The sequence below is a fragment of the Symphodus melops genome, assembly GCF_947650265.1.
Source record: "Symphodus melops genome assembly, chromosome: 20".
NCBI classification, from domain to species: Eukaryota; Metazoa; Chordata; class Actinopteri; order Labriformes; family Labridae; genus Symphodus; species Symphodus melops.
This window is the reverse complement of record NC_136710.1, coordinates 928249-953986: the sequence shown is the minus strand read 5'-3', so window position 1 is coordinate 953986 and position 25738 is coordinate 928249. Positions and strand designations below refer to the sequence as shown.

Sequence of the window (25738 nt, the reverse complement as noted above, 5' to 3'; positions counted from 1 at the left end):
ATTTACAACATCTCTTTATTCAGCAGCAGGGACTGTGATGACGCTACGGTTTCCAACAATGTAAATAATATAAATAAAGTAGTTTACACACATTCAGAGAAAAGAAACAGTCTTCAACAGAACTTTCAGTAAAACTTCATTTTCAGGTCCTGTCAGATTGAGTGCAAAAGTGGCTAGTCATCAAAATAAAATAATCCACATTTCAAACTGTGGAACAGTCGTCCTTTATTTAGGACGAAGTAAGCTGCGTTAGGTTGTAAACTTGTGAGTAAAACTCAGATATAACGAGTCTAGAATCAGGCCACGCCCCCTCAGAACGTCAAGTAGTGTGAATCGTGCCATAAAAAAGGTCTCGTGTCAGACGTTACAGCTGATGTTACTTATTATATATATCTCTATAAGCAGCAGACTTTCTACCTCCACGTTCTGCTGTTCTTAAAGTGAAGAACAGAAATTGGAAATGTTTGAAAATCTTCTAGAAGAAATCACTCGTCAACGGCGGTTGATTAGTTTGAAGACAATTTCCCATCTTTGTCAAGTTCCTGATTTAAAATCTTCATCCCAAGCTCATGGAGACATCAACGTTTATTTAAACACAAACTACAGCAACCACATAGATCCTCTATTGAGGAAGATGCATCTCAGCAGACAAGTCAATAAAAATTATAACAAATAAATAAAAAAAAGACATTCTTTGTTGTTTTGAGGTCGGGTGAAGTCGTCGTTGTCTCCTGAGTGACGAGGTGGAAATGTAAAGAAACTAAACTAGTGCAGTAACAAGGTCAACATTCACTCTCCTGGTTTAAATAAATACATAAAAAAGGTGTCCTGTGATACAGAGAGTCTTTAAGGTGCTCCAGCTGTCAGACAGGATTCAGAGGTCTGAAGAGGTTCTTCATCAAACTAGCTTCTTCAGCAGGAAAATCAGCATCTTCAGAGTCGTCTTCATCCTGATTCTGCCTCGTCTGAGTCGACCGAGCGAAGGATCTTCAGGCTGTTAAAGAGAAAAGCAGAAATGATGAGTCTGCTCCTGCTCGACACTGAGAAGGCCCGCTCGTGTTTCTAATGTCAGTACAGGAGGCGGGCTCCACTTATGTTCACCTGTAAAAACAGAACCTCCCATATTTGCTGTCTGAACTTAATCTACTAACATTTATATTTGTGCACATGTGAAACGTCTCTTTGAATGTTTTTCTTACAACACGATAAAACAGCTGCTGCTGCTTCTGATCACAACACGAAGCTCCGTTCAGTTTTAAGCTTTAGAAGCAGCATCGTGTCCTCTCTCAGACGACCTTTCCTCGGATTTTATGCAGCAACACGTTTTTCTATTCCAGCAGCAGACTGAAACGTTCTCTCCACAGCTGTGTTTTAGTTTCAGTACCGAGTTTCAGGTTATTTTCCAGTTCTCATTTGCTGACACTTTTAAACCCACACGCAGGCAAACCTCCAGTATTTCCATACAGCTGCGCCTCTGATGCAAATTTCAGAAGGAAGCAAAAATCCCCTTTATTTCCCAGTCAAACTCGAGCCGGCCGTATCTGACATTCAAAGCATGAACACATTCAACAGCAGGGGGAAAAACTTCACCTTCTTTCTGATGGACTTCAGTCTCCGTCACACAGACTCTCTCCTGATGATCCCATTGGTCGACTTGATCGGACGAGGGAGACGCAGGACGACTTCTCGACTCTGCGAACGCTTCTTTTCGCTACGCTGAAAGTGCTTTCCTTTCCATGTCCGCCTCGAACGATTCTTTTTCCGTCTGCTTTTCTTTAATAAACTTCATGTTGAAAAACGTTCCGACCGCAACTCCCAGGATCGCTACGACACAGAAAGCCGCAACAAAGACGACGACAAGACGGTGCCGCTCACCTGATGTAGGAAAGAAAACAGAGAGACTTTTAAAACAAACTACGAGCAGGACTCTCCAGCTTCGTTTAATCTGAAGCTCAAACTACTCGGCACAATCTCGTCTCTGAGAATTAAAGCGTGTCCTCACTTGTGCCATCGATGCGATCGATTGGTTCCCGAGTTGTGAGGTCCAGAGGCGACTCCGTTGTCCTTCCAAAGTTTGGATCTAGAAAAAGAAACATCAAGATTAAGATAACAGGACAAAGAAAAACCAATCCCAGTCAGTAATGACCAACTAGGGAGATTTAGTTAGAAGGATGTTTTCGGCCATGATTAAAATCAAAATGGCCGCCCCTCGTCTAAAGTCACAAACATCAACGCCAATCTTACCAAGAACTACGAGCCTAACCGCCGCCTCTTTCTCCCTACGCAGTCTGACGGCCAGTCTGGGGATGAAACACCTGTAAGTCCCCTGATCGTCCATCCTCACACTCTTTATCATCAGAGAAATGTTCCCGTGTCGCAGCGCGTCCTTCCACAGGTCCGTCCTGTTCACGTATGAGCGGATCTTGGCGTCCTCGTCGTCCTTCTGGTTCCTGTACAGGTACACGTACTCCCCTTCCCCCTGGCCCGGCCCACCCGAGGGGCCCGACTTGGACCACTCGATTGTCAGGTCCCAGATGTTACGTTCAGGTGTGACGTGACACCGCAGGATGACATCGTCACCAGGGTAAGCCGTGATTGGCTGAGGGGGAGAGAATACGCGATACTGACCTGGAAATAGTCAAGAAGAAGATATTGATCTTCTGAAAAAGAAATACCGTCCAAACGTCCAGTTATTGGACAACGGGTCAGGAAATTATTTGTTCTTCTCAAACCGCCGACTTTCATCGGGTTTAAAAATCATGTTTACGTCGTTTTTAATCGTTTTTATTGTGACTCTATCGGGGAGTTAGGAGAGCTCAGTTTGTGTCCTCTAAAGCCCCGTTACAGACATGTTGGGGAGGCTCCATGTCTTCACATCAAACTGCTCCATTGTGTCAAAACAGACGTTATCAACAACTGGTCCACTGAAGGAGGACAAGTCAAACCAACTGGTTCACTGAAGGAGGACAAGTCAAACCAACTGGTCCCCAATCCGTCCATCCTGCAGCTGCTTCCTGCAGTCTGAACGGCGTGATAGCAGAAGGCAGTATCAGGTTATTATTCAAATGTTGGGACACGTCCAAAACAAAACACCCCGATAGGAAAAGACGGTTAAACTGTCGATCGGCTTTGTGCCCGTTACCATGACGACGTGGGGCGTTCATTTGGTTGTGTTGGGGAGCTAAAAGTGTCATGGAAAAACCTGTTCTGGACCCAGGGGTCATCAATTAGAAAGAAAACACAAAACCTTCAGTCCAGTGGACGGGTTCAGCAGTAAGACAAAGACATTCAAGTCTTTATTATCCAATCACAAAGAGGAACTCGGCGTGCTGGTTTTATAAAGTTTCTCAAGATAACGTCTGATATTAATTGGAATTTAATAAATAAAGATTGACCGACTTTAGTTTTATACATGAAGGAAAGCATCTCTGTGAGTCATTCAATCAGTCTGACTCACGTCACGAGACCACTTAAGAGCCAATTAAAAAAAAAGGAAGCTGTTCCACATGTCAGAGACTCATGTGAACCACGTGGAGCCTGATGATTTCAACATTTTTAGTTTAAAATCTAATTCAAACTGTATGTATCTGATATATATATATATATATATATATATATATATATATATATATATATATATGTCATCAGTGTGTCCCATCTCTTCTGCCCAGTAAAGACACGTGTTGGTTTTACCTACTTCGGTACAGGACACTATGACACAGTTAATGCTTCATTTAAACAGGTTTAATTTAAATTCTGACTCTACAAAGATGAATGAACGCTAACAAGTGTGACGGTTTAAAGAGCTACTCTGTAAGTTAGTGATTCAGCTGATCTCTAGATGGCGTGGTTTCAAACAAGTTCAAATGACTTCAGTCTGATATTTAAACACATGTAATGAGAACGTTTCCATATTATAGCTCTAAGTCAAACTAACAGCCGTCCACGTGGGATTCTAACGGCTCTTGTTACCACGGTAACCAGCCTGACACCGGTTGAGAGTATTACACCGCTTCAGAAAAAGGAGCTTACCGTCGACCAGCGTCCACAGGAACACAGTGAAGGGGAGAATCCGAGTCCAGAGACGGGAGGGCAGGCCGGAGCCTCCGAAGACACTCATAAAAGTACCCGGTTAAAACACAGTCGGCTACGGTCCCGTTCGCGCGCTCCGCTGTTCGGTGTGTGAGTGACATGACGAGTCGTACTCTGATTAAATGAGTCTCCACCTAAATGAGACTCCACCTAAATGAGGGCAGGGCAATGACGTCAGCACGTTCCATTGCGTCAATGTCACGTGATCGAGAGTTGGGTGAGGATAACAGAGCAGTAAATATTGCTGTTCTTTTCTCTGTCGTGTGACAGGAACAACCACAAACATTACAGATAAAACGTAGTTTTTTTTGTGTGTCATAAATTATAGTTTATTTTACTCTTCAGAGACAGAACATCCGTTAAATTAGCCCCCCCTCCCTTAGAGTGGTCCGGTTCGGTTCAGTAATCATTTATTTGTGTTTCCACTGTCAGACTTTGGGGAGGGTATGAAAAGGACTGAGCTATACCGTCCTGTTTAGTTGGTTCTCTTCTGTTTTGGCGGCGAGCGTAGAAAAGGGGGAGCTACACAAAAAATGCCATCTGTTGATTGGTCGAAAGAATTGTCAAAAAAAAATCGTAGAAAAAACTGTACTGAACCAAACCAGGGCGCTCCGTGGAAACAGGGGCCCAAACGTGTGTACCAACCATCAGGCCACACGGCACCCATTTGCATTTTTTTATTTGCAAAACTTAAAGCTCCATTTCCCCCTGAAACTCTGAGGAGGGCACAGGAAACCCTGTACATGTCTGAGGGGAAGAACCCCGCTGAGTTTTCACTCTCACATTTAAAAGTCACAAAACGAGGTTAAAAGTCAGCCATGTTGTCTTCAAACAAACATAAAGACCACATTAAGCCCCGCCTCCGACATGCTCTGAAAACTGTGTAAAGATAATCAACTGACAAAGAGGTCACATGAAAGAAACACTCCCTGATCATGTTTTTACACAAAGAGGAGAGGTTGAGATTTAAGATGCTTCAACGTCCACTTTGAAACTTTTCCACCCGAACAGATCGTCCTCACGTCAGACTCAACGTGGATTTGGTGGCCGAACACGACAAACACATTTAATCAGTAAAGAGCCCGTTGACATTTTGCTGATCAAAAACATAAACAAATATCTGCGACAGTTTTTCTTCTGCTGAAATTCTTTTTTTAAATCTTAAAATCAGGAAATAATGAAATCATTACATCAGCATGTAGGCCGTGGCTTCACCACAAACACAACAAACACAATGTTGAGACAGACACATAAACACAGGAAGTGGTCACACCTAAACTGATGAGATATATGAACAGCCCCCCCGAGCCGGAGACTCAGTCAGTGTTTGTTTCTCAGCATCATGGAGATACCGACTCTGTGCGCTGTCATAGGTGAGTCCTGTTTCTCTGTGTCCAAGGTCGACAGCGTTCAATCAATCCGTCTTTCTCGCTGCTGTCGAGCTCTGACTGAACGCTCGTCGTACTTTTGTGTTCCTTAATATTTGAGACGTCTCGGATAAATAATCGGAGACTCTGATGATCTGTCCTCGGCACGTGTTGGACTTTTTTCATGGTGTGTTTGAACATATTTACGTTGAGTGAATTTACAGTGTGGAGACACATTTGTACGGAGCCTCTCTGGTGACATCGAAATATTTATCATTTGAGGCACAAATTATAAAATGTTCACCAATGTCACCAGAGAGGCTCGGTACGTTTGTTTACATTCAAAACAACAACAACAAAACGTTCCTACTCCGACCAACTTGTAGTTTTGAGTTTGTTCAGTGCGGGACTCGAACCGGGGACGTCTGAGTGTGAGGCGTGAGCTGTAACCATGGCTTTGTTATCAGGATATCTGTCTTATCTATTTCTATGTATAGGTCAGGTTAACTGTATTATATCCACTGACCTGTTTAACAGGTTCAGGTGGAATCAGTTTGGGACGTTGGAAAAAGACAAGATAAAATATTTTTATCACGAGCGGAAGTCAAAAGTCAAAGTCATCTTTATTGTCAAGTTTTCAACACGTGCTGGACGTACAGAAAGATCTAGAAAAAGTTTCTCTCTGTAAAACTAACAGCAGAAAGATTTAAAATATATAAAGGATGAAAAATAAAAGTACAGATTTAATAAACGTTTAAGACGCTGTGCAAAGATAAATAAAGTAAATAAACACAAGGTACTAACTTTGTGGATTTAATGATAAATGTTAGTTTTTGTATTTGACGCTGCATATGTGAACACAAACAGCTGGATGTCTTTATTCTGCACACAGAAGGTGAGTCTGTGAGGCGTGTGTCCTCCTGAAGTTATCCAGATACTTTCAAACTGGCTAAACACACAAAGTACCTGTAGACCCCCCCCCCCCCCCCACCCCCCCCCCCCTCCATAAACCCTGCACAATCAGAGACTCCAGTCCGCCTCTGCTCAGTGAGAGTAAAGCCTTCAAATAAAACCAACTCGAGCTGACATTCACACCACCTTCTCATCAAACTGACAAACTCTACATGATGCCACAGTAAATGTCTCTGCAGAGAAAATGTGTGAGAGCCATCGTTCAGTCTATCGTGGGCGACGTGCGGTTTGTTTTACAGTGAACACTTCGGTGCCCTGCAGCTGCAGCAGTCCTACGTTTTTGGAGAGGCGGGAGGATTTAAGCATCTTCAATAGGAAACAGCTGAAGGACACACAGGTGACGAGTTCACCGGATGTTTGCATGCATGCAGATAATCGATCAATTTAGTATTTAACAGACAAGTTACAACAAAGACATGCAATGACTCGTGACATACAGAGCAGGTTTGGGTTGAAGCTCCAGAAAAACCTGACGTCCGTGTTTGTTGGCTTGAAAGAGAGAGAAACAGATCGAGAGTCACACAGGTCGACGGCTGCAGTCTGTAACCATCGACCAGCGATGGGAGCGAACACGTCTCCCACAGGACAGAGTCAGTAATCATCCATGAGTCTAACTTCATCATCTGTCTGCTTGTTGCAGCCGTCCTGAGAGTTGTCCCTGACAGATCCCAGTTCTTCCAGTATGAGTCAGCCAGTCTGAGCTGTGAGCAGCTGGGAAGTTCTGCTGGTTGGAGGATGAAGAGGAACACTTCCATGAAAACAAATGAAGACTGTTCCGAAGCGTGGAACCGTGTAAATGAATCTGTTTCCTTCTCCAATGAACTCTACTATATTGACAGTGGTGTGTACTGGTGTGAGTCAGCAGCAGGAGTGTGCAGCAACACTGTTAACCTCACCGTCATCAAGGCTACAGGTAGGTTTCAACAACAACTTCAAGACACATTTCACAAAGCAATCAATAATAATCAGAAAATTACCCTGATGTGTCCTTCAGGTGGTTCTGTGATCCTGGAGAGTCCAGCTCTTCCTGTGTCGGAGGGGGACCACGTGACTCTGCGCTGCACTTCCTCCTCTGATCTTCCTCCTGATTACTACATGAGTCCCTCCTCTGATCTTCCTCCTGATTACTACACGACTCCCTCCTCCAATATCACCGCTGATTTTGACACGACTCCTTCCTCCAATATCACCGCTGAGTTCTACAAAGATGGCCTCTTCATCAGGAACAGCTCCACGGGACACATGACCATCCGTGGTGTTTCCAAGTCCGATGAAGGACTCTACAAGTGCAGCATCCCCGGAGTCGGACAATCCCGAGACAGCTGGCTGACGGTCCGAGGTGAGTTCAGTGTTATAGTCCATTCGGCTGCGTCATTAACTTAACTTAATTAACACTGTAGCTTCAGTGTTTAGCCAGCTCTGCATGTGGTGGACACTGTAGCTTCAGTGTTTAGCCAGCTCTGCATGTGGTGGACACTGTAGCTTCAGTGTTTAGCCAGCTCTGCATGTGGTGGACCCTGTAGCTTCAGTGTTTAGCCAGCTCTGCATGTAGTGGACACTGTAGCTTCAGTGTTTAGCCAGCTCTGCATGTGGTGGACACTGTAGCTTCAGTGTTTAGCCAGCTCTGCATGTGGTGGACACTGTAGCTTCAGTGTTTAGCCAGCTCTGCATGTGGTGGACCCTGTAGCTTCAGTGTTTAGCCAGCTCTGCATGTAGTGGACACTGTAGCTTCAGTGTTTAGCCAGCTCTGCATGTGGTGGACACTGTAGCTTCAGTGTTTAGCCAGCTCTGCATGTGGTGGACACTGTAGCTTCAGTGTTTAGCCAGCTCTGCATGTGGTGGACACTGTAGCTTCAGTGTTTAGCCAGCTCTGCATGTGGTGGACACTGTAGCTTCAGTGCTTAGCCAGCTCTGCATGTGGTGGACACTGTAGCTTCAGTGTTTAGCCAGCTCTGCATGTGGAGGACACTGTAGCTTCAGTGTTTAGCCAGCTCTGCATGTGGTGGACACTGTAGCTTCAGTGTTTAGCCAGCTCTGCATGTGGTGGACACTGTAGCTTCAGTGTTTAGCCAGCTCTGCATGTGGTGGACACTGTAGCTTCAGTGTTTAGCCAGCTCTGCATGTGGTGGACACTGTAGCTTCAGTGTTTAGCCAGCTCTGCATGGGTCTGTAAAGCTTTCTGCGTTCTAACCTCTCTCCATGTTTCATCTCCAACATTGATCCTAGTTTGAGCAGCTTTCTGCTGCTGGAGCTTATTAGAAACATGCAGAGGCTTTTTAGCTCGGGTACAATCACTTCTATCTGAAGCAGTTCCGCTGCCCGCTTCCATCGCTGCATAAATCATGGTGACATTTTAACAGGATGATTGAAGGATAAGACAAAGTCACCCACCCTTTATCAAGATGTTTTTTCAGGCCAACCTGTGGTTTTCTTTTGAAGGGGGACGTTCCGAGGAGCCTGACTCCCATGGTGCATGCATTCTACTTCCTGTCGTGCTCATGGGCCTTGTACCGATTGTGGTGATTTGTGCAACGCTTGTATGTCTCTGGAGAAGACGTAAAGGTCAGCATTTGAATTTAGCGTGTGACATTTCCTTTCTTCCTGTGTTTGCAGAACATACTGCATGTGAAAGTCACACATTGAAAGTGTTGAAGGTGAAAGTTCCTGTTTGAACTTGAAAAAAAAAGTGTCGCTCATTCAGTCGAGTAGATTCTGCTGAGCAACGTCAAAGGATGCAGTGAAGTGTTCAATGTCTCATTTCAGTGTTTACGTCCATTTTGTTTGAAGGACGTGTTCGTGAGAGACGGGAGTGTTTCCACATGTCATGACTTCTATTGTTAAAGATAAATAAACATTCACTGACGTTCTGTGGATTCTTACTATTCATCATAAATGGAGCATCCCGAGGTTTGTCGCGTGGGTGGAAGACACCGTCATCGAGAATTTTTCCATCCCAAGTTTAGATTTTTTTTAGCAACACCGCAAAAACTCAAATCTAAGAAAGTGTATTTGTCTGTTTTTAATTTCAAACTATCTAATACGCTTATTTTAAGCCACCGGAACAATCCAGATAATAATTTCATTTCAAGGAATTAAACATAAAAACAAAGCTCGAACAATAAGTTCAATAAAATCTGTCATTAAGTTCAAGTGTCTCCAGGGTCGTGTTTGTAATCTGATTGGACACCCCAAAATCCACATCTATGATTGGCTATTTGCTTCATTAGAGGAGGGTTCAAGTTAAAATCAACGATTCTGGATGAAGAGTGATGACGACACTCAGGCTTCAAACATTCATATTAGTTTAAACTGCTGCTCTCTGTCTGGTTTCCTGTTTGAATTAGAGCTTCTGTCCCTTCAGTCCCTGTGGACATGTTGCTGCTTGTGTGTAATGTTGACGTGTTGTGTTGCAGAAAAAGACGACCCTGACGTCCCGTACACCGACGTCACCATCACACCGGGAGTCCAGCCAAACAGGATCACAGGTAAATAAGAAATAAATTAAATCAAATCAAAATCCAATGAAACAGAACAGAAACACATGATTCTACTTTTCTTCAACAACACAAACTAAAGTGTCAGATTTTCAAAATAAAAGTCCTTCTTTGACAAAGTGAGCAGAAAGCAGACTTTGGCTTCTCCGCCTCACTGTAATGACTGTTAGGTAACATGTGGGTTTGTTGTCGTCGGCCTGGAGAGGAAGTCCCGCCCTCTCTCTACAGCTCCTATTGGTGCAGCTCGATGACGTTGTATAATGTCTCCATGGTAACGGTTAAACAACAACAGTTGGCTGGAGGCCTAAATGCGTCGACAGAGCCAGTTTCTATTTTTACTTTGGTTGGTATGAGAATGTAAACACGGGGACACAGAGCAGATCAAAACAGCAGATATATCTCCATGTTGTTTTATTTAAGACTCTGCTGGCTCTGTTTGTGTGTTGATAGATTTAGTTTGGTTATTGGAGAGATCGGACACATAAAGAAGAGGACATGTGATAGAGATGAGGGATTGATGGATGGATCAGAATGATTTTAGAGAACGATGTGCGACAGAACTTCCCCTCATGTGGTCCGGCTGCAGGCTCTTAACACTCGTCTTCCTCCACAGATTTGGACGCTGTGCCGACCTTCTACTCGACGGTCAGACCTGGAGACACCTGACAGGACGCCTCGGCTGCACCTCCACACATATGTACAGTCACAATGTGATGGAAACAACCACAGGAGGGTTGAAATGAATCACCATCGTTTGAACTGTTTTAAAAAGCTTCATGTCACGGCGTGCTCATGTAGAATTTAGACGTAGACGTGTTTCAGGTTTGGTTTCAGGTGGACTTGAATGTTGTCTTATTATACTCTCCTTCCACAGCCGAGTCTTTCAGAAGCTCTCTGCAGCTGGAAACTGCTCGAACCAAACAGAACCCAAACAGACGAGATGAGCTCAGAACTGCACAGTCCAGCTTCTGTTTTTGTTTTGTCGCCCTGAGTGACGTTTATTAATAGACATGTGGTGACATGAGTCATTATTTATAGACGTGAAAAGGGTGCAGCCTCGTAAATGTTTGACTTAAATAACCTCTGCACGTGGTAAATCCTCTGCCTCAGATATTTGTGGTCACACACACAGAGAGTCTGTGCTCTTCACAGCTCAAACATTGACTTCCTCATTTCACTCAGCTGCTGTGTTGACTGACGTAGCCCAGGAGGGTTTCCCTCCCTTCTGTCTCTCACGAGGAGGAAACCCGGGCACAGACTGAGTCATGGCCATTCCCTGGCTTATCTGGGAAAACCTCATCACAGCCGTTTCCTGAGCACATACATTGTAGTCTACAAGCGTCAGAGTTTATTACTGACTGAGAGCGTGACACATTTCCCTCAGCATGAAGAGCAGCCATATAAGGAGCGTAGAAGCAGAAGTCTGTTAGACCCTTTATCTTCCCATGGAACAGTAGCTGCTCATCCTGGGGTCTCCTTACTTTCACTTTTAGTAACATCCCTGACATTCATACTGAGAGTGAAACAGAGCTCATGAGCAAAACATCACCAAGAAAACCACCTGAAAATTATCATCCAACCATCCGATGAGGAGGCGGGGCTACGCCCTGTTCTCCAGCCAATCACAGCACTGACGCAGAGAACCCACGCCATGCACGGGGAGAACATGCAGACTCCACACAGACAGGCTCCTGACAGACGGGGATTCAAACCAGCAACCTCCTCACTGAGAGGGGACAGCGATAACCGCCATGCAGCCTAAACTGTTTCTTGTGTAAATAGAAATCTTGTGCCGACTGTCGAGGACAGTAAATCTGTCTCTGAAACAAAAAGAGTTCACAGTGTGTAAAGTTTTATTTGTAATTAAATTTCTAATAAAACTCATTAAAGAAATTTTTTTTCGGGTCTAAGTCAAGACCAAGACCAAGACCAAGACCAAGACCAAGACCAAGGTGGGTGAGACTGAGTCAAGACCAAGACCAGGGTAGGGTGAGACTGAGTCAAGACCAAGCAATTCTGACACTCCCATGAAACTTAGATTAGATAATGATTTATTCTTCCTTTGAGGCGTTCTCCTTCTAACCAGTAACGAGGTCGATCAGTGGAGATCTGGACCGGTCTTCATTTAAAATCCACGAGGGAAGATCGTCCAGACGTTGTGAAATGTCCTCATCTGTAAAGACTTCATGGACAGATTGTTGGTTCTTCTGTCTTAAACTTTGACTGTCGTTTCATAACTCAGTTTAAATGGATATTTTAGATCCAAGTGTTCCTGAGATCTTCTGCTCACAAGATAAAGCTTGAAAACATATTGACTCTGTGTCGTTGCACACAGAGGCATCAGAATAAAGTCCTTTATATATCTCGTTTATATCTATATGCAATAAAGTATTTAAAAGCTGTTTATGAAGACTGTAACTAGGTTTCATTAGGCTTCTATAAAACCTGAGTCAGCACATTGATGAGTCAGCACATTGATGAGTCAGCACATTGATGAATCAGCACATTGATGAATCAGCACATTGATGAGTCGGTGGCTGAAACTCTGCTTCATTGATCCGTAGATGAACATTTGGGGGAAATAACAGGTTTGCATCTCATCACTGTTGTGGAGTCATCAGCAGGAAGAGACACAGCTGCATCCTGGTGAGGATTTCCTGGTCGGTTATAAAAAGTGTTCCTTGTTCCCTGAACTTTAAACAAGGAAGAAGAGTTGAGCTATGTGATGGTCTTTGACTTAATGAAGATAACAAACAGAGCAGAGATGTTCCTCCTGAGCTCCTCTGCTTTGACCAATCTGACGATGGGAGACTCTTTGATTCTGATCTTTTTGGTCTCTTGGCGACCAATCCACCAATTTAAAGGCCTGTGATTGGTCGTAGTAAACAGGTGATGAATGTGAGCTTGCATCATAGTAACAGACTAAAGCATATTTAACACCTTACATTCACACAGTGTTGGCAGATGCTGCTTTGGAAAGTGTCCATCAGTATTTCACATTTGTACATAATCAACAGCAGTTGATGGTTCAGTGTTTTGCCTAAGGACCCTTTGGCATATGATTACAGGAGTTCGGAATCGAGCCCCTGACTTTTTGACCGAGTTGCCTCTCAATCTATTTCAACACAAAAGCAGGTTGTGCATTCAGTTTTCACCAACCCTGGAATATTGAAATGATGGGATCAAGGTTTTTGTCTTATCTCGTATCTCATCCTGCAGGACTGTCTCAAGTCTCTGTCCCATGAAGTGTCTCCGACGGCTCCACATGACGGAGACGCTGTAGAGTCACTAAACATTCATGAAGGATGTCGGAATACAAAGAGATGTGAACTCAGACTTTCATCATGCACATTCATAATCTTTGGTTCAAGAGTTTGGAGCTCTTTGAACGACTCGACGCTGACACCTAGTGGCCGATCAGTGACATTGTAAAGAAAGCATAACATATAAAAAGTGTTGAAATTAAAAAAATAAAATGTTTTAAAGTACACCTGGGTGAACTCTATCGAGGCTTCAAATGCTGATATACAGATCTAAAGACTCTAATAACAGTGATGACACTTCCATGAAAAGAATCAGTCAAGTCATCTTTGATCAAAGTCAAATGCACGACACTAAATGACCACTAGGTGGCGCATTAAAAGTTATGCAACGTAATGAAAGATATAAGTTTGAAGGTCTTTGTGAATGTTTGTCCTCACAGGCCGATCTCAGAGCTTCAGTCACTTTTCATTCATAAAGAGAACTGAAAATAAAGATGGCCGACGCTGCGTCTCAAACATTTAAACAGATTATCTCTAAAATCACCAGATTGACTGAATTCTTTGAGCGTCCGGAGAGTAAAACAATCAGTCTTTTCATTTGTGCTTCGTTTGAATTTAATGAAAAAGAGAGATTTAATAGAGATATTAAACATACATGAGAGTAATATGATGTATGAACGAGACAATTCCTGCAGAAATTGTGAGGGTGGTTGCCGTGTGTGCGTGAGTGTCTGTGTGTGTGTGTGTGTCTGTGTGTGTGTGTGTGTGTGGGACAGCAGTAAGAATGGTGCCATCTAACAGCTAAGACAGAACTCTGTCCCACTGAAACAATGATGTCATCACTCTAACTCTGATAAGCTGCTCACTGATTGGTTGACATTCAGCTTTGATCTGCCAGAACATTCCATCAATGTATTTGAATGGGCTTACCACTGCTCACAAAACCTCAAATATCTTATAAAATATATTTTTATCTAACATTCAGACTGGGACCACAGTGGCAATTTTAAAACATGAGTAAAAACTGTGAAATTCTGGAGGTCAGTTAGAGTGAGAGGCCAATGTGTGTGTATGTGGTGCGTGACTGTCAAACAAATTCCTCTCCTGGGAGACTGAAACATTTTATGTTTTTACTTTTTGCTTTATGAGTGAGAGGACACTCGGAGCTTTATTTTGATGTATTTTGTTTATATATGCGAGCAACAATGACTTCAGGACGGCGATTTACAAATGTGTCTCCAAAACTGAACTTTTTGACAGTTAAATACAAATAAAATGCATCAAAACGTGCGCCTATTTGTTCTGTCGCTCACAGTCCAAACGGATCGGTGACACCATATTTAGTTTTTAAGATATTTGAGGTTTTGCGAGCAGTGGTAAGCCCATTCAAATACATTGATGGAATGTTCTGGCAGATCAAAGCTGAATGTCAACCAATCAGTGAGCAGCAGGTGTTCAGAGTTAAGAGTGATGACATCATTGTTTCAGTGGAACAGAGTTCTGTCTTAGCTGTTAGATGGCACCATTCTTACTGCTGTCCCACACACACACACACACACACACACACACACACACACACACACGCACACAGACACTCACGCACACACGGCAACCACCCTCACAATTTCTGCAGAATTGTCTAGTTACAATAGTAGTAGTGTGGTTTGCCTTTCAGGCAACCACCCTAATGAAGCTCATGACTATTTGATATGCTGTTTTGTTTAACAGAATGCAATAAGAGTTATATATATTAAAAACACAGGTGAGTAAAGCTTGAACATGTCGTCGGTGCTCTTCGTCTTTATCTGACACGATCAGAAGCTGAATCCGCTCGAGCTGTGGGAAGAACAAACAGAGCAGAGTAACTCAAGAGTTAAATCTCTGGTTAAAAGCAGGTTTTGTTGGTCAACTATGTTCAGCTTCACTTCCTGCTCTCTGCCAGGGTTGCAGGGAATTTTGTTGCCATGACGACCAGCTGACTTTATTAGCCGCAGGCTCTGACCTGTCATCTTTGCTCTTGGCGTGTGTTGTGGTGGTTAAAGTTTATACCGCCAAAGCGATGTTTACTGCACGGCTGCTTGGCCTCATTCTTTAATTCTCATTAAATATGACAGACTTGACATGATCTCTGTGATCGCAACTAAACTGGTTTAAGACTCGAATATTAATCACAACCCTGTTTTTTTTTCCAGAGCCAGTCAAACAATGGGCCTTTTTTGCCAGATTTTGCAGTTCCTCCAGTGTCCACTAGAGTCTGTCTCCTGCAGTGAGTCAGTCTCCATAGAGCTCTATGTTAAAATGTCCAACTTTAAAGCTGCAGTTCCTCCAGTGTCCACTAGAGTCTGTCTCCTGCAGTGAGTCAGTCTCCATAGAGCTCTATGTTAAAATGTCCAACTTTACAGCTGCAGTTCCTCCAGTGTCCAATAGAGTCTGTCTCCTGCAGTGAGTCAGTCTCCATAGAGCTCTATGTTAAAATAAACATGTTTACAGTCTGGTACAGAAACATTTTGGGTCTCTAGATTTTTTTTTCAACTGTATAGACGTTGTGCTGAGTGTTTATACAACTCACCTGTCTATGTTTTATTAAGACTTAAAGGGATGTAGAAAAAGAGCAGCTAGCTTTCTGCTAGGTGTCACTTCAGCTTTAACCTCTATTTCCCAAAATAACCTTGCAGCAGTTGGTGAAACGTAAGCTTACTTCAACTCACTTTCAACCAAAACATCAACAGCATCACAAAAAAATCCTGAACGTCTTGGCCAACGGTGGCAGTCGTCGTTTTTTCAGTGGAAATTGCTCACAGTTGACAAACCAATAAGTGACATCACTTACGCCAATAAAGAAATATCAACACAGGTATCAGTATGTTGTTACCTCGAGCCCTCAGTCGGTACTTGTATATACACACTGCGAGGACGATGGTGTAGAGGATGAACAGCAGGATGAAGCACACCAGATTGGGCAGAGGTAGGACGGGAGGACGGGGGGGAACGGTTGTGGGCCGAAGTTCAGCAGGCCGAGCTGTCAGGAAGTAAAACAGCATCAGAACATCTCAGAGTAATGAAACTGAGCCTCCAGGACGAACTGAAGTTTGAGGTAAATAAATAAAAGCTGAACAGGACTGCACTGAGCCAATCAGAAACACCTGGAGAGACTCAAAGGCAGTTTATGAATGGTAGACATTCACCTCTCACTGCCAGCCAGCTCTGCAGGGACTCTCCTTTCGTTGGGTGTTTACACTTGTAGAGGCCTTCGTCGGACATGGACACGGCGTGCAGGACCATCTGTCCTTCATCCTGAGTACCGATGAAAACATTGTCCTTGAAGAAACTGGCAGAAAAACCTGAAATAGGACGACGGTTTTCCTTGTAGGAGCAGCGAAGTGTCACGTTATCTCCCTCTGTCACAGGTAAGGTTGGGCTCTCTAACATCACGTCCCTGTCTGAAAAAAGTCAAAGTCCAAATTTAAAAAAACCAAACAAACAGACGAGTACTTACCCATATTTAGTATATTTGATATTACCTGTCACTGTGATGTTGATGGTGTTGCTGCGCTTCCTGTCCTCAGACTCACACCAGTACACTCCAATGTCAGAATCATCAGGATACTTAATGGTGCAGGAGGACTCACTGTGGTTGCCCCAGGACTCACACGACTTAGAATGTATAAAGGAAGTGTTTCTTTTCACTGTCCAGCTGCTGGAAATGGCCGACCCCTCACACTTCATGGTGAAGCCATCATCCTCAAAGAACTGCGATCTGTCAGGAGTGACTCTCAGCGTGGCTGCAGAAAGTCAAGATGAGTCGGGTTAAATTCTGTTTGTGTACGTCTCTGTGTTAAAGACAACACTGAAGTAGCTTATGTACAAAAACAAACAAAATGCTAAGTCAACCATTTATTAATGACTTCTTTTTACCCTTCACAATGTTTTAAAGATATTTTTATGTCAATGTCAGTTTTATTTATTTTGCACATTTAAAACAGCGAGTGGCCAACTAAAGTGCTTTACAGTAAAAGACACAAGTAAACCAATAAAACCCAATAAAAGTGACTTATACGCTGCTAAAAGCCAAGGTAAACAAGTATTTCAGCTGTGTTTTAAAAGTTGGGAGGCTGTTCGCAGTGCGCTCAGTCAAAGGTAAGGAGTTCCACAGAGTGGGGGCTCTATCTCCTCTAGATTTGAAACAGGATTGAGGAATATCCAAGATCATCATCTTTTAGTCAGTTTTCTTCTGTTTCTCAGAAGTCTTCTTCTGAGACTTGTTGATCCAGTAGGCACTAGAGCTTCAGCATGAAACCAAAACAAACTGTTAGGCCACGCCTCCTCCATGCTGAAGCCTTCTTTAGAGACACACCTCCAACCCCTCTACACTCACGTTTGCATGAAGGAGCTTTCTTTTTTTTTTTTTTCATATACTTTATTGATCCCGCGAGGGGAAATTCGGTTTTCACTCTGCATTTAATGGAGAGGTCTCAGAGTGAGGGGGCTGCCCACAGAGAGCGCCCCAGAGCAGTTGTTGGGGTTCGGTGCCTTAATCAAGGGCACCTCGGCAGTGCTCAGGAGGTGGACTGGCACCTCTCCAGCTACCAGGCCAGTTTCCGGACTTGGTCCGTGCCGGGACTCGAACCGGCGACCCTCCGGTTCCCAACCCAAGTCCCTACAGACTGAGCTACTGCCGCCCCCCTTAGCACAAGTTCTCCGGATAAAGTTCTCCGCTGCTTGAGCTGTGACATGTGTCCTGCATTGTTGTGTTAGCATGCTAATTTTAGCGCTCTTTAGTTAGCTGGTAGCTTCAGTCACCTGTGTCCTGAGTCGTTGTGTTAGCATGCTAATGTTAGCGCTCTTTAATTAGCTGGTAGCTTCAATCACCTGTGTCCTGCATTGTAGTGTTAACATGCTAATGTTAGCACTCTTCAGTTAGCTGGTAGCTTTAATAACTTGTGTCCTGCATTGTAGTGTTAGCATGCTAATGTTGGCGTTCTTTAGTTAGCTGGTAGCTTCATGTAAACTGACACAGAATGATGTAAAAACTCTTCATCCAAATAATCAGTGAGTATGTATCTTCTTCTTCTTGACTCAAACAGCTTTTATAAAAAAGGGGAGGAGCCATGTAAACACAGCTCTGACAATAACACAGCCAGCAGGACTCCAGCTTCTCCCTCACTGGAGACAGTCAGGACTCACACACACATTCACACAGAGAGAGAGACTGAGCTTTCCCCGTAGACATCACTCCTTCACTAGTGAGAATAAAAATGGCCGACCTTATCAAAAGTTTATCTCTAGTCTGGAGGTGGAGTCCATGGGAGGAGATACCAGGGGAGGGGATTTTTATTGACCAGAATCCAACTTGTGATGTCACAAACTGAGAACATTTGAAACAGAGAATTTTTCTCTTTGTCAGACTTCTGCAGACCACAAACAAACAAACTGGATGGATTTATTTCACATTTTGTGGGTCGATTGACACTCAGGTGACTAAAATAAATGTTCAAAAACACTGAAGTGGATTTGTCAGAATACAGTATGTCCCCCTATAATAATAAGTTTTTTTGACAACTTCTCTGAAGCAGCTTTAATGGTAGTCTGTAACACCAGTTGGGTGATGCCATATAGGCCTTTAGGGTGAGGTCACACTGGCCATCCGTACTGTCCTGTACTCAAATACGATTGAAACCGGTCCGTGTTCATGACACATCCATCCACCCCTCACCCTTACTCTCACAGGAGACCAAGATGAAACCCTGCCGTGTCTCCACTCACATCATCACATCACCGGGTGTTAGACTGCTCTGGTTTAGATTCATGGAGGAACTTTGAGGAAAGGTTATCTTGAACTCGAGCAGAAAAAAGTGAAAAGACTTACCGAGCATCAGGCAGAGCGTTGCCATCTCCATCTTGTGTTTGATTTGTTCTGTCGAGTTGTGATCAGAAGTCAACCACATCCTGACCAGAAGCAGGAAACAATGAAGGTGTACATGAAGCTATGCAGACCAGTCACCACCCAAGCATGAAACCATCACATGAGGAAACATACACGCTCTACTATAGAAGCGTCCACAAAGTAGAACATCTGTTTTCTTTGAAATCTAAAAGGTTTCCTCAAAAGAGGTCGATTACACACTTCTGAGGTGGAAGTGAAAATACTTTGATTTGACTCTGGGGATCACCAGAATCCTTTAAAATCTGGCTAACATTTATTTGCTAACAACTGTTAGAGCCAATGTCTCCTTTCTCTCCATCATCCAGAGACAACTGTTAGCATAAGATGTATTTAATTATCTATGTTTGCAAACTTGGGACATGACTCAGGTCGTGGCTTTCTGCATCATGTAAAGCTGCTCAACATACGACGACAACAGGCTGGCCACCAACTTTAATGGGGGCCCCCCATGCACCTGGGCCCAAGCAATCGGACCCCGTCTTACTCCCTAATGGGTGGCCTTGGGTGGATTTGGTGGGCAGCAGATTTCCGAGCTAAGGATTAAATGTGTGATTAAAATACACTGATTGAGACTTTCAAAATAAAAGGAGAAATAACATCTCATCTGGCTATAAATCTAATTTCACCTCGAGGAAAAATAAAGTTGAAGTTGAGATGTCACATCATAACTGAAAAACCTCCAGGAGCCTTTCCCTCACCCCTAACAACAAGTCACAACTCGCCTGGTTCCTATTTGGTCTGTTCACTTCCTGTGTGTCGCCACGCCTTAATGATGTAGAAAAACAGGTATACAAATCGAAAGTAAGCTGCATCTTGTCACACACAGGTGAACAGGAAGGATCAGTCGGACACCTGCGCCGTGTGTCGGTTGATTTCTCTCTTTACATCAGACATCACAAGTGAGATAACTTCTTAAATCAGTCGTGGCTGTGAGTCCAGAGATGCTGAACTTTAAACTTGTTAAACTGGCGGTGCTTTTACTCTCTGTGGTCGACGCTCCTTCGACTTCAGGTAGGTGTGTCCCTCTTCCTCAATGTTTAAATCAACAGACAGATAAACTCTCTCCTGCTGTTTGAAGACGGTTCATGTTTGATGTTAATCACCGCTCAGAGTTCACAAGTACAAACTGTGTTCAGATTTAACCGATCAAATCGTTTGATTTCTCTCCGTCATAGATTCTTAACTACTAAACAGCAGCCAAGTGATTTCATCAACATCACTCTCTTTAGTGTCCTGCTGTGTAATTATGTTCAATCTCATGATACTCTCACTAGTTGTGATCACAGGTTCAAAGACTGCAGGGACTTTCACAGTCAGTGTTTCCATTGAAGTAAACGAACAATGAGACTTTCACCTGCAGCCATCTTATCAACATGATTACTGTGATAAAGACCATCGACTGTATAATTAAACCTTTGAGCCAGGCCAGCGTCCAGAGGAGTGAAGGGGGGCATTGGCCAGCCCAAAGATTCCTGCACTGTGATTGGCTGTATGACAAGTATCAGGTCATTGTTTGTAAAAGATCTAAGAAAGTTATCGGACGATATATCGTTGTCAGAATAATCCGTATCGGTCCCAAAAATATACTGGATCAAAAAAGAATCACACATTCTTCCTTAAAAACTCACAGGAAACAAGTTATCTTTGAATCCTCCAGTTTGAAGCGAAAGCTCAGTTCTGATTGGATGAAGGATCAGAGTTATTCCCAATAAGGCGTGTAGCTGAGCTGATTGACAGGTGGGCGCCGTGTAACGGTTTAAAACCCGCCTCAGCTCTCAGCCTGTCGTTAGCTTGAGTATTAATATTTACAGTCTGTGTTATTGTCACACAGCTCTTCACAAGTGTCTTGATGTTTTGACAGGAAGTCTTAATGACGTCTCTTGTTTCCCCATAATGCTCAGTTCATGCCATAGTCGGGGACGATGTCGTTCTGCCCGTCCAACTCGAGACCAAGCTGGATACATCTCATCTAAAGGTGTCATGGAAACGCAACGAAGTGGTTGTTCACACTTTCAGAGATGGACGTGATTATCTTGAAAATCAGAACGAGAACTTCAAAGGTAGAACGTCCATGTTTGAAGATGAAATAGCTGAAGGAAACGTTTCACTTCGACTCAAGAAAGTAACTGAAGAGGATTCTGGAACTTACAACTGCACTGTTACAAATAATAACAAAGACTATCACAATGTCTCCCTCAGTGAGTACAGCTGACGTCCTTCAACATCACATGTAACATTCAGCTCTTAAAGGCACAGTGTCACATTTCACTAACACGCTGTGTTTGAACAGGTGTGGAGCTGAGGGCGAGAACAAATGAGAGCAGAAACGGGGTGAGGAAATATTTATTTGAATTATTTTCTACTGTTTGTTGGCAGAACTTCTAAATAATGTAAATGTTTTATTTTCCAACAGACAACAAACAAAAACCAGTCAGGGGTGAGTACGAGAACAAAGTTAACTGTCTGTACTGCAGCTGTGCAGATTTTTATCAGGTGTGTCCACGTGTAGAGTGAAAGTCAACATCATGAAGTGGTCTGAGTTTAAACCCGGGACACATGGGTCTAAAGTAGTCCTTCAGGGTCAAAGCTATGGGACAGGATCTGATCATCCAGTCCTGATTTAATCCAGAGCAAACCTCCAGCTGATGAAAGTTTAAAAGAACCGTGATCCGAGCTGAGGGCCGGTTCAGATTAAAGAGACGATATGAGAGGTTCAACTGCTCCAACAAAACAACATTTTACTGTGTCGAGCTGCCAGCTGGTTCATCAGGTTCATTCAGGTCTGAAATGTATTTAGAGATATATATACAGTATATATAGATACTTTCACGTCCTCGGTGTCTGAACGAGGATCAGGTCTGATCCAGTTCTTCTTTTAACAAGCGGGTCAGACCTTAGCTGGATTAGCTAGAAGAAGTGGATCCCCAAATGTGGATCAGAGACCAGAGGTTCTGCTAAACCCGCCATCCTCAACCAGGAAGTGAGCCGACAGCTGAGTTTATTGTTGTGATATGAAAGGAGGCTGTCGACAAAGAAATACAAGAGTTTTATATTTAGTCCAAACTGTGAACAACAAACCTTTTTCTCTTCTGTTCCTCCCAGGGTCTCAGTGCTGGTGGTATCGGTGGTATCGTTGTTGGATGTATCGTTGTTGTGTGCATCGTTGGTCTCATCTGTGTCTTCCTGTATAAACAGCGAAGCTTTTGCAGTAAGTCAAACATTTATTTTTCCACTTGATTTTCCTGATTGAAAATAAAAGGTTCACTCTTCTCTTTGTCTCTTTTCTTGTGTTGAGTTTGAAACAGTGAAAGTTAAAACAGAGTTTAGATTTGTCTTTTCTCATCACAGTGAAGACGAGGACGAGCGGTCCATTAGTGTTGATTTAAAGTCCAGAGTCCGTCCAGTCTGAGGCCGAGTAGATAAAGCTTTTCATTCTGAGTCATGAGAGCAGGACAGGTTTGAAGTACGACAAGAAATAAACTGAAGCTTATTGACAGGAGAAGTGACGGTTTGGAGCTGAACAGAGAGCACGACAGACTTCTTCATTTCTTAAAGTCTTCTGTTCTCTCCCAACAGGAAACAACCGAAACAACCGAAACAGGGGACAGCCAGGAGCAAACAGGGAGGGGGGAAATCCCCTTCCAGAAGTCGAAGACCAGAATGAACTTGTTCCAATTCATCATCCAAACCAGGGACAGCCAGGAGCAGACGGGGAGGGTGAGCTTGATGAGCTTAATGCAAGACAAGACCAAGACCAGAATGATGATTGAAGATGTCTGACTGAGGCTCCAGGAGAGACTGAACCGCTCTCAGATCCTCCAAACCGGAGAGACGCTCCTCTTAATGAATCCTTTCAGAATCCTTCCCAGCACGTTTAAGTCCAAAACCTCGCTCTGCTCCACCTCTCTGACTTCCTGCACACCAACACCCAGGTCCAAGGTCCAGATCCTCCAGCCTCTCTGCCCCCCCCCCCCCCATGCACCATGAGGTCCAGATCCTCCAGCCTCTCTGCCCACCTGTGCACCATGAGGTCCAGATCCTCCAGCCTCTCTGCCCCCCTGTGCACCATGAGGTCCAGATTCTCCAGCCTCTCTGCCCCCCCCGTGCACCATGAGGTCCAGATCCTCCAGCCTCTCTGCCTCCCTGTGCACCATGAGGTCCAGATCCTCCAGCCTCTCTGCCCCCCCTGTGTACCATGAGGTCCAGATCCTCCAGCCGCTCTGCCCCCTGTGTACCGTGAGGTCCAGATCCTCCAGCCTCTCTGCCCCCCCCCCTGTGTACCATGAGGTCCAGATCCTCCAGCCTCTCTGCCCCCCCCCCTGTGTACCATGAGGTCCAGATCCTCCAGCCTCTCTGCCCCCCCCCTGTGTACCATGAGGTCCAGATCCTCCAGCCTCCCTCCCCCCCCCTGTGTACCATGAGGTCCAGATCCTCCAGCCTCTTGGCCCCCCCCCCCCCCCCGACCACTACACATCTGTTACATTGACCTTGTTAAATGTCCAAACACGTCTTTCTAATCCGTCATATTCAGTTGGATCTTTCTCCATCCGCTCTCACTGAGGTGCGTCTCACCTTCATCGGCCCTCGATGAATCATCCTGGCACCGAGAGCAAACAAACATGAAGGACACAAAAACAGACGAAAGTTTGACATGATTGAATGAAGTTCCTCCGATCACAGCTCATCACGCTGGTGTAACGATGTAACGTGTTAGTCCTCATCCTGGAGCACGTGGACCCTGCACCCTGAAGTCTGGAGTCCTTAAACTCCATTTTATTTATATCCTTAATTTTTTTTTACAATTTTTTTACTTTAAATTCTTTTTGTTTCTTTTACATTTTTTTACTTTAAAATTATTTTTTTTACATTTTTTTACTTTACTTTTTTTTTTTTAACTTTTTTTTACTTTAAAAAAATTTTAAAAAAAAATTGTTTCAATTTTTTTACATTTTTTTTTTTTACAATTTCTTTACACTGCAGTTTGCAGAGAAACGTTTATTTTCATGTCTTCAGTCTCCTTCCTGTGATCGATATGAAAACTGTGAAGTAACAGAGCACGTCCATCACGTTTGTTACACGGCGCCCCCTGCTGGTGAAACACAATGACACTGTTTAACTGTTTTTTATGAATGTATTTTTTATAAATCAGCGCATCATGTTGGTATTTTGAGCTTTTTAGAAGTCGCTGGATGTGCTATAAATATCTTCTGGATGATGAATCTGTCGGGTTGGAGTTCACAGTTCAGGGATTCAAACACTCAAGTTTTAAATGTGTTTGTGAGAAAATGAATTTAAGTGTTTTGATTTCAATTCAATTCATAAAACTTTATTTGTCTCTGGGGGGAATTCAAAGACACACAGAGCAGCTATACTAAAAAAACACAAAGAACACGAGTGTTTGCTGCTCGGCTGTGGAACGACCTTCCTGATGACGTCACACGAGCGCCGTCAAGATCGACTTTTAAATTTGTCTATTTATAGATTTTAATGTTTGACTGGTTTTATATTCTTTAACACACTGACTAAGTTCATGTTCCTGAGATTGATTATGTTCTTTCATTTCCAACCTGTGAAATAAATCTTACGTTTGCTGTGACCTCGGCCTCTCCTGACTGATCATTAAAGCTTCAGAGTCAGTTTGTGTCATGGAAAGACAAAAAACCTCCTTCAGTGAGTCCAATGAGAGCTGGAGGTTAAAGAACGAGCCAATCAGAAGAAGCTTTCCAATCAGAGCGTTGAAAAACCCAACATTTTAAAAAAAACAGCTTTTTGGAACTGAGATGTTTAATTATTTTTTTTAATGAAATTCCAATTTATTTATAGCGGCCATTTTGAAAAGGTCAAAAACAGCCCTTCCACTGCCTGCAGTATGATGTTAGTCCACTAGAGGGCAGAATATATATATCAGATCATAAACCTGCTGATCAGAGGTCTCAGAAACTCCGGCATCAAATACAGACACAAGGATTTATAAGGTGAAGAGGAGGCGGAGCTTCACTCAGTGAATCTCTCACCAGGCGGGGCGATCGACGGCGCCCAGATTCCTCTACACGACGCTCTAAAGAGAATCTGAATGTGACTTTTAATCCAGTTTGGTTTGAGGGGAAACCGATTAAATTAAATTAAATTAGTTTATTAGTTTGTCACTCACCGGTCCAGCAGCCGAACTCCTCCCGTTACCCGGGTCATACTGGATCTTTCCGGTCCTCTAAAACTCAGCAGGTCTCTCATCTGGAGGAGGAAACACCAGGACAAACTCCTGATCCTCTTCCGCCTCCTTCACCGTCCAAAACAAACAAAATCCACACAAACATTTTCCCCTCTTCCTGTTCCTCCTATAGGCCACGCCCCCTGCACACCTGTGTCTCCCTGGCAGAGCAGGTCACATGACCAGGCTGGACCCATGACCACAGCAGACAGTCTGTCTGCTGGACTTCTTTAAAGGTCTCTGATTGGACGGACTCCGGATTTTAAATCAAGACCTCCTCTGATTGGCTGTCGTTTGACGTCATCGCTGAGATGAGAAGTAAACAAACTCCTCCGTGTTTCCACTTCTCTCTGAGCGACCTGAAAGTAGAGCAACGTGCTCGCTCTGTTTCCTCTCAG

General features: G+C 43.7%; 3 protein-coding genes across 6 annotated transcripts; 1 reads left to right on the top strand and 2 right to left on the bottom strand.

Annotated features, from left to right (window-relative positions):
• Positions 1-426: 426 nt before the first annotated feature.
• LOC306841890 (myelin-oligodendrocyte glycoprotein-like) lies at positions 427-4260 on the bottom strand. Of its 2 annotated transcripts, XM_079371911.1 has the most exons (5): positions 4033-4256; positions 2245-2628; positions 2003-2080; positions 1591-1875; positions 427-994 (listed from the first exon to the last, which is right to left on the bottom strand). In XM_079371911.1, the coding sequence occupies exons 1-4, from the start codon at positions 4118-4120 to the stop codon at positions 1712-1714; spliced, it is 714 nt and encodes a 237-aa protein (XP_079228037.1). In that variant the 5' UTR covers positions 4121-4256; the 3' UTR covers positions 427-994; positions 1591-1711. The 2 variants fall into 2 exon arrangements, with proteins under 2 accessions (XP_079228037.1, XP_079228038.1); XM_079371912.1 differs by lacking the exon at positions 1591-1875 and having other exon boundaries at positions 4033-4260.
• Positions 4261-4804: 544 nt separating this feature from the next.
• LOC306841408 (uncharacterized protein) lies at positions 4805-11816 on the top strand. Of its 3 annotated transcripts, XR_013781508.1 has the most exons (7): positions 5268-5465; positions 7072-7344; positions 7426-7770; positions 8871-8993; positions 9845-9916; positions 10539-10719; positions 10800-11816. XR_013781508.1 is itself a non-coding variant. In XM_079371295.1 (6 exons), exons 1-6 carry the CDS (start codon positions 5435-5437, stop codon positions 10589-10591), a joined length of 897 nt encoding a protein of 298 aa, XP_079227421.1. In that variant the 5' UTR covers positions 5268-5434; the 3' UTR covers positions 10592-11816. The 3 variants fall into 3 exon arrangements, 2 of the variants coding, with proteins under 2 accessions (XP_079227422.1, XP_079227421.1); XM_079371295.1 differs by having other exon boundaries at positions 10539-11816; XM_079371296.1 differs by lacking the exon at positions 8871-8993 and having other exon boundaries at positions 4805-5465; positions 10539-11816.
• Positions 11817-14160: 2344 nt separating this feature from the next.
• LOC306841324 (uncharacterized protein) lies at positions 14161-25478 on the bottom strand. Its single transcript, XM_079371137.1, has 6 exons — positions 25284-25478; positions 19055-19134; positions 16710-16970; positions 16374-16628; positions 16061-16207; positions 14161-15024 (listed from the first exon to the last, which is right to left on the bottom strand). The coding sequence occupies exons 1-6, from the start codon at positions 25361-25363 to the stop codon at positions 14990-14992; spliced, it is 858 nt and encodes a 285-aa protein (XP_079227263.1). The 5' UTR covers positions 25364-25478; the 3' UTR covers positions 14161-14989.
• Between the last annotated feature and the right edge of the window lie 260 nt (positions 25479-25738).